General features: G+C 36.6%; 1 protein-coding gene across 5 annotated transcripts in view; it reads right to left on the reverse strand.

Moving 5' to 3' along the window:
• Nucleotides 1–13,932, reverse strand: part of OPHN1 (oligophrenin 1) — a 601,618-nt gene that overhangs the window by 110,374 nt on the left and 477,312 nt on the right. For all 5 annotated transcript variants that reach the window (XM_061178511.1, XM_061178510.1, XM_061178507.1 and 2 more), the window contains 3 exons: nucleotides 9,177–9,261; nucleotides 4,284–4,342; nucleotides 3,009–3,114 (listed from right to left, as the gene is read on the reverse strand). In XM_061178511.1, coding sequence (XP_061034494.1) covers nucleotides 3,009–3,114; nucleotides 4,284–4,342; nucleotides 9,177–9,261 — 250 coding nt within the window. The remainder of the gene's footprint in view (nucleotides 1–3,008; nucleotides 3,115–4,283; nucleotides 4,343–9,176; nucleotides 9,262–13,932) is intronic.

Genomic DNA, 13,932 nt, shown 5'->3' on the forward strand with positions numbered 1-13,932 from the left:
TAGCTCTCATCCTTGTCCCTTCCACCCTAGTCACCACCTATCCCCTGTAAAAAAGAAAACAAAAGAGAAGCCTCAATTAAATAAAGTCAGGAGACCAGAAGGGGGAGCTCTCATACCCTGCCATGATAGCACAGCCCAACAGGAAGAAAACAGATTTTTCTTTCCTGCCAAGGACTCAGGCCAATGAAAAGCCATGGGCTCTTTGTTTACTATAGCCCTCCCAACTTCCTTTTCCCCTCTATAAAAGTGTTGTCCTTCCCTCATCATGTGGGGACTTGCCCATTGTTTGGCATGGTTGCAGATTCCGAATTACAAATCTCTGCTCATCCCAAATAAACCCATCTTTGCTGAAGAAATATCTGATGATAGTCTATTTCAGATCAACACCCCCTTATAACCATTTTCATTAGTTTGTTTTTATGACAGCTTTATTAAGATATATTTCATATACCATAAAATTTACCCTTCTAAAAGGTACAATTCAATGGTTTTTAATATATTCACAGAGTTGTCCAACAATCATCACTATCTAATTCCAGAACACTTTCACCACTCCAGAAAGAAACCCTGTAACCATTAGCTGTTACTTCCCATGTCTCAGTCCTAGGCAACTATTAACCTACATTCTGCCTCTATAGATTTGTCTTTTCTGGACATTTCATAAAAATGGAGTAATGTAATATGTAGCCTTTTGTGTCTGGCTTCTTTCACTTAGAATAATGTTTTCAAGGTTCATCCATGTACTTGATTCCTTTTATGGCTGAATAATTTTCCATTGTATGTTTATACCACATTTTGTTTTTTCCATTCAGCATTTGATGGTCATATGGGCTGTTTCCACCTTTGGACAATTATGAATAATGCTGCTATGAATATTTGTGTACAAGTTTTTGGTGGAAATTTGTAATGCATCTGGAAATCACTTCAAAAACAAAATTCATATTTTCCTCATTCTTTTTAATGACTATATAATACCACATTGCTTGAATATACCATGATTTATATAACTAGTCACTTATTGTTGGACATTTATGTTGTTTCCAATATTTTGTTACTAAAAATTACACTGCACTGACACAAACTTGTGCATATGCTGTTCTGTATTTGTGGAGGTATGTCTTCAGAGTAGATGCCTAAAAGTGGAGTTGCTGGGTCAAAGGATAACTGAAAATGCAGATTTTTTAGATATTGCCAAATTCCCCTCCTGTAGGTCTGTATTTGTAGTGCATTAACACCAGCAATGTGTTGGACTCCCTGTGCCCCAAAGTCTCATAAACAGAATGTGGTCAAGCTTTAGGGTTTGCCAATAAATGGTATCTCAATGTAGGTTTAATTTGCATTTTTCTTATTACAAGTGAACTTGCACAGTTTTTCACATATTTAAGGTTATTTGTCTTTCTAGTTCTGTGTTTTGTGTGTTTGTGTCTATTGCTCCTTTTGTTCTAAGGATTCTGAGGAGCAAGATTCTTCAAGTAAGGTAGATGGCCAGCCTTTGGGTGGAGGGAGGTAAGCGTCTCTCACTAACTGCTAGTAGGAGAATCTTCAACTGAATCCTTGGCTCATGTCACATATTAAGACTCTTAGAAAGTCAGAGCTGGAAGAACCCTTTGAGATTAGCTATTCCAGTCCCCTCATATTATAGATGACCAAACTGAGGCCCAGAGAGTAGGATGGACTTTCTTTAGGTTCATAGCAAATTAGCAATAAAGCTGAAATTTGAACCCAAAGTCCCTTTTCCCCGGGCAACTTCAAATTAACAACATGTGCTGATTTTTGTACTTTACGGAGATTATCATAAACAATTTTTTGGAAAGAAAATGCTTTTTAATGTTTGCTATTAGCCCAAATTACAAGCATCGGCAATAAATATAAAAGCCATTGTCTTGTTAATTCTGCCTATTTGTCTGCAATATTGGCTATAGACGTATTAAAAAAACCCAAAAAACAAAAAACTTAGAATGTCAGAGTTGGTCAGATCTTGGAGAGATATTATCATATCACAGGGGAACCTGAGGTCCAGAGGTGCAGAGTGATCAGGATTTATTACAGCAGGAGGCAAAGAGGGCCATTTATCCTTCACTAAGGGCCTCAATTTTAGGTGTTTTGAGATATTCTCCAAATGAGGTTAAAATATCTCATCAATGCATTAATGAGTGTGCTGATAGCTTTATTTTGTTAAACACAAACACTTAAAATGCATCACAATTTTTCTAAGCTTGTTGTCTCACTTATTTACTTTTTAATACACCAGGAGTGGTCTTAAGAGTGACCTGCCCATGGTCATCAAGAAAGCTAGTAGCAGAACTGACACTAGAACCCAGGTTTGCTGACTCCTGGACAGAGTATTTTCTGCTGCACCATACTGTTTCCTTAGAGCAGCTAGCCTTTTATGAGTCAAGTAAATTCATCTTTATTCACAACATTGAACCTTCATGCCAGGAAGCACTACAGTCGGGCACACATGCCCCTTACACCCACCCATCTTAGAACCTATCACCAGACCTACTCTCTGGAATGCTGCTATCTGTTCCTACATGCCACACCCAAGCAAAGAAGGTGACCATAATCATAGCTTCCATGTCTTGAGAACTTCCTATGTGCCACGTACTTCACCTGTGTTCATTCAAATCCACACAACAGTCTTGTGTGGTAGGGAATACTACTCTCATTTTATAGATGACCAAACAGGTTAAGAGAGGTTTTCCTAAGATTTCACAGCTGGGATTTGAACCCACGTTTATCTGACAGCAAAGCCTGTGTTCAGCCACCATTCTACCTGGTGTTACCATTCAACTGAGACAACCCCTCAACTAAGATGCATGATGACCCTTAGAGGATATATATAAGGGTAAAGGGAAAACTGCCTTTCTCACAGAGCACTCAGACTGCCCAGGATGAAGCAGTTGGGGGCTGGGACTTAATGAGCTGACAGACAGTTTATCTGCAGTGCTACCATGTGGGCCAGCCCTCTAATAGGAACTCTTCCTGAAAACCTAGAAGTTACTTACTTGACCAAGTGTCTTATAAGAAGTTCCAGCATCTCTCGGTTCTTTTCTGGTAGCTTATATACCAAGGAATGAATAGCTCCCAGCCGATAATCCAGGTTGTCAGACTCTGAGAGAGAACAGAGAGATAGTTTTGCCTTCTGGGCAATTGGATCAAGCAAACTCTCATACATATACACACAGGCACACACACACAGGCGCACATGTGCACACACAGACACAGACAATCAGAGACACATAGAGTCAAAGAGATGAAAAGAGAGATATATATATAGACACAGGGACACAATGACAAAGAGAGACCAAGAAACAAAGACACTGAAAGAAAGAGAGGGAGGGAGAGAGACTGACTAAAAGATAAAAACATAGATTGAAAACAAAGAAATAGGCCTAGAAAGATGAAGAAATAGAAGAGAGAAGAGAAAAGAAATATGAGTAGAGAAGACGAGACTGTCTCAGAGCAAGTCAGAATTCTGGATACAGCAGGTTGCTCCTAAAGTTCCACATGTAAACTTCCAGCTGGAATCCCTTGCCCACCCACTTTCCTTGTGGAACTAGGAGGTATGCTTCTGCTTCTAGGTTCCTATGAAAATCACTGAGAGACCTCAGAGTAAAGATCAAAGCTCTCTTGCCTCAACAAAGATTCATTATGAAGACAAATCCCCTGAATCTTTTTCCTGAATACCATACAAGGCATAATGCAGAAGAGTCACATCAAGGTAGGGAGGGATACTCATACAGTGGCCTCAGCCAAAACTTTTAATGCTTCTTCAGCTGCCAACTTTCTGAGTGATTCTATATGCCTTATTTCCTATGTACCCCTCCACCCTCACCATCGGTCTTATCATCTAAAAAAATGTGATGCTAGCACTAAAAGATTAGGAGTAATAATTCACAACACAATTTAAAAGCATTTGAAAAGGCAAAGTGCTGAAAAAATGCTGAAATAGTAACTGTAATGGAAACATTTTGCTGTCCCCTGGCAATGTGAGCCATCTTGTTCTGATGTAAGAGGCAAATCAATCAATAAAGTCCTCAGACCTGTCATATCCCTCGTTAGCCAGTTTTCTCCAATTCACTCAACTAACATTGATTTATGAAAAATAATACAACACTTGAGTTAGCAAGTAAGAATACTCTCATTTGACAGTGGACAAAATCTGTGTATATGTTTGTTTTTTTCCCTCACTTTCCCTCAAGCAGTCTTCTAGGCTTGTTGCTGTAAACATTACTTAGAAGCGAGGACAACACAATTAACTAAGTAACATAAATACTTACTGGCAGCAGAGACCAGCTCTTTGTGAAGTCTATAGGTCATGACAGGTTCAGAAAGATTCCTGAAATTAATGAAGACTGTAAGTTCCTTTGGGGAGGGAGTAGCAAGGCCTTAGATGCGCAGTTCTGTGAGCAGCAAGCCTGAAGTTTCTGAGCTCCACAGATTAACGACTACATACATTTCTCTCTTCATGTGAAACTTTGTCAGAGGAATCCTAGTTGCTAGTAATTCGACAGAAGACCTGTAAAAGTATGAGCTGAGACCTTGTGCAGGGTCTCCAATTAGTTTCCCAAAGTGAAAAGAGGCACAAATCAGTCCTGCAAAATTCCAAAGTGGACCCACTATGAATGCTACTATGAAGTCCTTACAGTTGGATACTTCCTCAGTTTCCAAAGTGCTTTTATATCTGTCCTCCCATTTGATCCTTCCAAAGATCCTGTGAGGTGAAGCAGTAATTCAAATCCCCATTTAATGGAGAAGGAAATTGAGCCTCAAATAGGTTTCTTTATTTCGTCAAAAAATATTGGCTGAGGGACTTCCCTGGCGGTCCAGTGGTTACCACTCCGTACTTCCACTGCAGGGGGAACGGGTTCGACCCCTGGTTGGGGAACTAAGATCCCGCTTGCTGCGTGCTGCAGCCAAAAAAAAAAAAATGTTGGCTGAGCCCCTACTTGTGACTGGCATTGTGCCAGGTATTGGGGATCCAGATGAATTAGACAAAGTCTAAACCTCCAAGGAGCTAATAGTCTAGTTGAGGAGAGTTCCATATACAAAATGTAGGTGATGCATGGCTCAGAGGAAGGAAGTAATACACCAATAATAATAATAATAACAAACTATCCACTAAGTGGTTTATATATATTTACTCACTTAATTCTCATGACAACCCTGTAAGGTAGATATTGTTATTATCTCCATTTTATAGATAAGGAAACTGAGCTTCAGAGAAGTTAAATAATTCATCCTAGACCACACAATTAGTAAGTGGCAGAATTTAGCAGTCTGTCTCAAGTCCATGTTCTTAATCACTACGTTATACTGCTTGCCACTGCTATTATTGTAGTAATCTAGGTGAGAAATAATAAAGGCCTAAACGAAAATAGTGCCATTAGGGATAGAAAGAAAATGTGAGGAGAGTCATTTGAAAGACATTAAAGACAGAGCTTCATCAACAATTGCATATGTTGGTGATGGAGAGAGTAATCTGGTTTGGGTGACTGAATAGATTAGAAATTGATTGAGAGGGAAGTGGAGATGCTATGTCAGAAGGGTTTCTGGGATAGCCAAAGGCAGATGTTTATTAGGAAGATGGATGGAGTGCCTTTCTAGATCTGAGAAGTAGATGTGGAAATCATGAACCTAGGAGGGTGATTAGAACCATGAGAACAGATACCACTGCTCAAGGAAAGATGACAAACTGGCAGCCAACAGCTACATGAGACCTTTCAACATTTCTTCCCCGTCCAGAGTAGTGTGTAAAAAAGAAATGGAATTGAATGAGTCATCAGAATATGAAAAAATTGTGTATTTCACATAAAAATCAATATTGTCTGCCTCTATTGAAAAACTGAAAGATCTGTCTATATTGGGTCCATATGGTTATTTGTGGAAGTAAAGAATATTGCTGTTTCTATATAAACAAAGGGATTGCTATGCAAGTAAAGGTTTTATATGCAACATGTTTAACAGGAAAGCAGTTTACTTCAGTCATTTTCATGTCCTGGCTTTTGTGGATATTTGAATTTTCCATCCCCTCAGTGTAGTAAAAAGAGAGGAAAGCCTTAGGAAATACCAGGTAGAAAGTCCATAAAAGGGACTTCTAAAAATGGTCAAAGAGGTGAGAGAAAATCCAAAAGCAATGGATTAGCAGAATCCAAAAGAAGAAAAAGTTTCAAGGAGGGCTTGTTAACAGCTTCAAATGCTACAAAGAGGTCAAATAAGGTAAAGGCTGACAATTGTCCATTGTGTTTAGAATTGAGGGAATCACTGGTGACCTTGGCAAGAGCAGCTTCAGTAGAGCAGAGGGGGTGGGAGTCAGACTGCAGCGGGTTAAGGAGTAAACTGGGACATTAAGAAGCAGAGACAGGGAGTGTATATTACTTCATACACTGAAGCTAGATTGGGAAGGGGTGAAATATCTCACTAGGCAATCTCATCTAAGCTCCTGCCTCCAATTATCATCTACACTGTTGATGATTCTCAATTTTTTAGCTCAAGCCCAGAATTCTTGAGTTTCATTCCTATATATTTCCTATATATCAAATTGCCTACTTAATATTCTTGTCCTGATTTCTTCAAAGACACCCAAATTTGACATATCCAAACCTAACTTGTCATATCCCTCAAATTTAGTCATTTTCTTATGTTTCCCAAATCAGTAAATGTATGACCATCATTTGGTTGTATGGCCCGGAAATGTGGAAGCCATTCTTTTATCTCCCTCTCCTCCATCTTCATATCCAAGTTTACTCGCTAAATCTCTTGAATATGCTTATTTCTATCTATCCCCACTGCTACTCCCTAGTCCACACAGAAGCATCATCTCTTTCCGGGACCACAGCAATAGCTTGCTAATTGGTTTCCACCTCTACTTATTTTGCCTCTCTCTAATCTCATCTCTCTATGTTTTTCTCAAAATGCAAATCTCATCATATAACCTCCTGCTTAAAAATCTTTCAATATATTCTCATTCCTTTTAATATAAATTCATACCCCAATTCTTAAAATGTCCTAAAAGGCCTTGCGTGATCTGGCCCCTACATATCTCTCCCTCCCTGTCTACATTCAATACTCCACATAAACTGGTACATGTAGTTTCTTAAAAGTGTCTTCCTCTTGCTTCAAGGTCTTTGCATATGAAGTTATTTCTGTCTGGAACTGCCTCCCCCCACCCCCAGTTGACTCCAAGTTATAATTCAAACCTCATTCCAAACTAAAAACCAGAATAAGTTAGGCCTTCCTATTATATGACTGCATAGCACCTTGCACTTTTCCTTCAGAGCACTTATCATAGCACATTATATTTGTATAATTATTTGTCTTTTGTCTGTCCACTTCACTGGACTATAAGCTTTTTAAGGTCATATCTACTCACAGCCATATGCCTACTGCCAGACACCATGCTAGGCATAGAGTAGGTCAGGAAATGTTTACTGAATGGTTTAGTGAATGGTAGAATAAATGAATGCAAAGAGATGTGTAATGTTGGAGCATATTTACATGCTGAGAGGAAAGAGCCTGTTGAATGAGAGAGGGTAAAGATACAGAAGAGAGAAGGGATGGTTTTTAGAGTAATTTTCTAGAAATGTTGGAGACAAGGGGTGAGTTAGGTGCCTAGAACACAGATGGAGGAAGTCCACTATGAAAATACTGACACATTTAAGAAATCTAAAGGGTGCTGACTGGCTAGTACATATTAAATGTTCATGGATATGACACTTAAGAACAAATATCTCTTATTGGGGTTACAGGCCACTCAAACTTTCAGGCTCGATCTTCTCATCTTTCAAAAGAGCTACACTGCTTGTTATGGGATAAGCTGGGAAAGATGTAATGTGGGAGGGACTTACTCTATATAAATCTCTGAAAAAAAATAACTCCTTTTAAGGAGGCTAGAGACACAAAGTTATTTACTTGCACTATTCTCATCATCACGAGTCTCCTGAAAGTATGCATAGCAGATTGCTCTGTCTTTCTTAAATTACTCAAGCAACTCCAAGAAGGCCACAGCCCCTGGGCAGTGGGGAATAGGGGAATAAGGTGCTCCAATACCAGTGGCCTTATAAGTCAGAGATACTTAGGTTCAAATAATATGAGCCATGATCATGAATATTACTTAATGGGGGAGGGGTATGATTTAATTTCTTCATCTGTAAAATGAGTATGGTAACACCTATCTTATAAGATTATTGTGAGAAAAAAACAATGATATTGTCAACGTAAGCAACTAGAACACAGCCTAGCACAGAATAAACCCTCCAACGCCAGTGCTTTTCTTCTTCGGCATATGCAGGAGAAATACTCCTGGAAAGAGCATTCATGTTTACTTAAAGTTCTAAGATGATGCTACAGCAGAAGGTCATTTAATAGCAATATCTGGGACCCAATCTATTTTGGATTAATGATATTTCCCATAGCTAAAGTACCTATCTTAACGTCTAAAGAGTACAGTAATTGAAAAGAAGACATTTTACCACATAAAGTATGGTGCATACATGGGACACAGAAAATGGTAAGAAATGAATGACTTTAAAAAGTGTATATGTCACAAATATTTTTACGTAATATAAATCTATGCCAATAAACTGAATGATATATTCATCATCCTTGTGCATCCCCAAATTTTGCTTGTAAGTTAATTTTTTTCCCGACTGCCACCACTTCATTCAGTTCTAACATTTTTATGGTTGTAGTTTTTTGGTTTTTATTTCCATTATAAAAAAAGACATACAAATACACAAATTATGTTTGTGTAAATGCAATTTAATGTTTCAAAATGGTTATTATCCACTAAAACATGTTAACAACCTTGAAATGTCACAACTCCTGATTTTACTAGTGAGCCCATTTGTGACATCACCCTATCTGTGCACAATGGCAAAACTTCAATTATTTTAAGGGCGTGATTTTTAAATAATCTTTTTTAAAGCCAATTTTCTTCAAAAAAGCCATATTTCAATAACTATTCTATTATTTTGATGCTTCCCTTGCTTAAATTCCCAAATTTTAAAAAGTCTCCTAACGCACATTCTTCTTTGACAGAAATTTTTTTCACTATTATTTTCTTTAGCAATCCTACCCAACCTCCCAAAATTGGGACCACATTAACTCCAATCTCCATCCAGAAATATTTCATCAACTCTGAAAAGGAATGTTCCAAATCATATCAGATATACCTGAGGTAGAATTTCAAGGAGCTGGTGATTGTCTTAATGTCCCAGTCACTATTATGAAAATCAACATCTCCTGGACATTTAGGATCTATTTGAGAAGAAAAAAATGAGAAAAAAGTTAACATTCCACAGGATCTTACATTTTATCCCTTTAAAAGAAAAATAAAGTGCATTAATTAAAAGATGGTTACTCTGACCAGTTTTCAAAAGATGAAAACTTTACAACAAACATGTCTTTGAGGTCTCAAAAATTCCCTTATATTCCAGCTGGGGATGTAAGGAGCTTGGAAGCCACCTCTTTCATTCACACAATAAGAAAAAAAAAAATGGAACAAACTGAAAGTCAACTCCTCTTAGTTCCATCAGAGAACTGAGGTCATAAGGCAAACTGAAGAAACAGACAGGCAGATACAGAGAATCAAAACTTATAGAGCAGAAGCCCAAGGGTAGAAAACTCCTTGGGAAACAGTACAGGGCTAGGAAAACCCAATCTGTAATTGGCAAATTGCTAGCGGCTCAGTGTGGACAAGATTGAGAGTTAAAAATTTTAAGAAGGCCCAGTCCTAGGGGACTCCCAAGCTTTTGTGAGTTTTACCTCCAGGAGCCCTATCAGGTTCTCACAGTGAAGATCTGAGAAAAATTCCCTCATGTTACTGTAATTCTGAGAAGGGGATAAGAAAATTAGCCATTTAAAAATATGCACAGAGCATTTCATTCTTCTTAATAAGGCCTACCCTCAAGAGAAACTACTTTACCAGAGCTTAACTGACCTGGGAAGGGGGAAATTCCCAATTCCAGAAATGAAATCCCTTCCTGTCTCTTCTAAGGGGGAAAACTGAAACAAAACTGAGAAATACTTGTGAAAGTCACAGGCCAGAAGCACAGGTTCACTAAAATACTGAGACATAAGTGTAGAATTGTAGAACACTACCCCTGCCCTCACACCTTACCACCATATCAACAGGCTTCCTGGATAATAACAAGGGAATATGACTAAAAGAATTATTCTTCTCAGACAATATTTAAGAAGTCTCTAGGGAAAACAAAAGACAATAGAGGAAATAAAAACAAGGACACCAGAGGTAAGTTTAGCCCCTGAGACCTACAGATACAGCAACCAAAAAACACAGGCTAAACTCTAGCCAGATAAATAAAACCTCACACTAAAGACCCATTTACCTCAGTTCCTTTTACCCATAATGTCTGGCTTGCAACAAAAATTACAAGAAAACACTAAAAGACAAAAAAAGTTTCAAGAAACACAGAAAGCATCAGAATAAGACTCAGATATGGCAGATACTTTATAATTATCAAACTAGGAATTTAAAACAACTATGATTAATATACCAAGGACTGTAATGGGTAAAGTGGACAACATTAAAAAAAGGAGTTGGATTAATGTAAGCAGAGAGATAGAAGCTTTAAGAAAGAATCAAAAGGAAATTTTAGAAATCAGAAACACCATAACAGAAATGAAGAATTCCTTTGATGGACACAGGTGAGGAAATAATCAGTGAACTTGAAGAAATGTCAGTATAAACTTCCAAAAATAAAATGCAAAGAGGAAAAAAAAAAAGAAAGGAAAAGACAGAAGAGAATATCCAAAAACTGTGGGACAATAACAAAAGGTGTAACATACATGCAATGGGAATACTAGAAGGGGAAGAAAGAGAAAAAGGAACAGCGGAAATATCTTAAGCAATGATGACTGAGAATTTCTGAAAACTAATAATAAACACAAATCCAGGAATCTTGGAAAACACCAATCAGGATACATATCAAAAGAATCTACACCTAAGCATACCACAGTCAAACTGAATAAAACCAAAGACAAAGAAAAAATCTTGATAGAAGCCAGAAGAAAAAAACACCTTACTGAAGGAAGAGCACAATAGGAATTATTCCAACTTTTCTCAAGAAACCATGTAAACAAGAAGAGAGTGGAATGAAATATTTAAAGTGTTAAAAGAAAGAAATTACCTTTCAAAGGTGAATGAGAAATAAATACTTTCTCAAATAAACAAACATTGAGAAAATTTGTCACCAGTAGATCTCCCTTGCAAGAGACGTTAAAAGAAGTTCTTCACAGAGAAACCTATAGGTCAATAATTCATATTTACATTAAGAAATGAAGAGTATTAGAGGAGGAATAAATGATGGTAAACAAAACACTATTACTCTTATTCTTAACTGGTCTAAGAGGTAAAAGTTTAAAATAATAGCAACAATGTATTCAGTGATTATAGCTTATGGATAGTGAAATGAATGACAAAAAATGTTATAAGGGATTAAAGAGAGGAATTAGAAACATTCTGTTATAAAGTACTGGCACTAACAGTGCAGTGGTATGGTATTATTTGAAAGAGGACTTGGATAAATTGTAAATGTATGTTGCAAATGCAAGGGCAACCACTAAAAAAGAGTTTTAAAAAAGTATAATTTATATGTTAACAAAGAGAAAAAATAGAATCATAAAAAATACTCAGTTAAACCCAGAGAAGGCAGAAAAAGAGGGGAAAATGAAAAAAGAAACGAAGAACAAGGACCATGACCAGAAAAATGTAGCAAGTATGGTAGGTATTAATCCAACTATATCAATAATCACTTTAAATGTCAATGGTATAAATACACCAATGAAAATACATAGACTGTCAGAGTGTATTATAAAACAAGACTTAATTATATATTATCTACAAGAAACCAACTTCAAATATAAAGAGACATATAGATTAAAAAAGGGATGGAGAATGATATACCACGCTAACATTAATCAAAAACAAAGCTGAGGTAGCTCTATTCATTTCAAACAAAGCAGACTTCAGATCAAGGAAATTTTCAGGGATAAAGAGGGCCATTAAATAGAAGGATTAATTCTCCAAGAATACATACCTATCCTTAAAAGATATGCATCCAACAAAAAAGCACTGAAACATGTGCTTTTCAACACCCCTTTATGGTAATTGACAGATACAACGGGTAAAAAATCAGTAAGTAATTGAACTGAACAGCATCATCAATCAGCTGGATTTAATTGACATTTATAGACTACTTCATCCAACAAAAGCGAATACACATTCTTCTAAAGTTCATCCAGAACATTCACTAAGATAGACCACATTCTGGGCCATAAAACAGACCTTAATAAATTAAAAAGAATAAAACCTTACACCAATATGAAATTAAACTAGAAAGAAATAACAGTAATATAAGTAATATTCAATGAAATCCCTATCAAAATACAAATGGCATTTTCCACAAAAGTAGAACAAAAAATTCTAAAATTTGTATGGAAACACAAGACCCCAAATAGCCAAAACAATCTTGAGAAAGAAGTACAGAAGTAGACATATCACATGTCCTGATTTCAAACTATACTACAAAGCTACAGTAATAAAAATAGTATGGTACTGGCACAAAAACAGTCCCATAGATCAATGGAACAGCATAGAGAGTCCAGAAATAAACCCATGCTTATATAGTCAATTAACCTACGACAAAGGAGGCAAGAATATACCATGGGGAAAAGACCCTCTTTCCAATAAACAGTTTGGGAAAACTGGACAGCTAGCTACATGCAAAAGAATCAAACTGGACTACTTTCTCATGCCATATACAAAAATAAACTCAAAATGAATTAAAGGCTTAAATACAAGACCTGAAACCATAAAACATCTAGAAGAAAACATAAGTGGTAGGCTCTTTGATATCAGTCTTAGTAATATTTTTTGGAATATGTCTCCTCAGGCAAGGAAAATAAAAACAAAAAAAAAGTGAGACTACATCAACTTACAAAGCTTTTGCACAGCAAAGGAAACTATCAACAAAATGAAAAGCCACCTTACTGAATGCGAGAAGATATTTGCAAATGATATATCCAACAAGAATATATATATATATATATACACACACACACACACACATATATACAACACACACACACACACAACAAGGATATATCCAACAAGGATAATATATATATTATTTTTATATTCAAAATATAAAAAAGAAATCATACAATTCCACTTCAAAGAAACCAACAACCCAATTTAAAAAATGACAGAGGACATGAATAGAGATTTTTCCAAAGAAGATATACAGATAGCCACAGGCGCATGAAAAGATGTTCAAAATCATTAGGGAAATGCAAATCAAAACTACAATGAGCTAACACCTCACATCTGTCAGAATGGCTATTATCAAAAAGACAAGAAATAATAAGTGTTGGTGAAGATGTGGAGAAAAGAACCCTCATTCACTGTTGGTAGGAATGTACACTGGTGCAGCCCCTATGGAAAACAATATGAAGATTCCTTAAAAAATTGAAAATAAAACTACCATAAAGTCCAGAAACTCCACTCTGGGTATTTATGTGAAGCAAATGAAAACACTAATTTGAAAAGATATATGCACCAATATGTTCATTGCAGCATTATTTACAATAGCCAAGGTAAGGAGGTTCAACCTAAGTGTCCATCAACAAATGAATGGATAAGGAATATATGGTATATATATACAGTGGAATATTACTCAGCCATAAAAAAGAATGAAATCTTGCTATTTGTCACAGCATGGGTGGACCTAGAGGGTATTATGCTAAGTGAAATAAGTCAGACAGAGAAAGACAAATACTGTATGATTTCACTTACATGTGGAATCTAAAAAAAACAAAACAAACGTGAAAACATAACCAAACAGGGTCATAGATAAAGAGAATAAACAGGTGCTTGTCAGTGGAGTAGTGGTTGAGGGGAGGAGAGAA

The sequence above is a fragment of the Eubalaena glacialis genome, chromosome X, assembly GCF_028564815.1.
Source record: "Eubalaena glacialis isolate mEubGla1 chromosome X, mEubGla1.1.hap2.+ XY, whole genome shotgun sequence".
NCBI classification, from domain to species: domain Eukaryota; kingdom Metazoa; phylum Chordata; class Mammalia; order Artiodactyla; family Balaenidae; genus Eubalaena; species Eubalaena glacialis.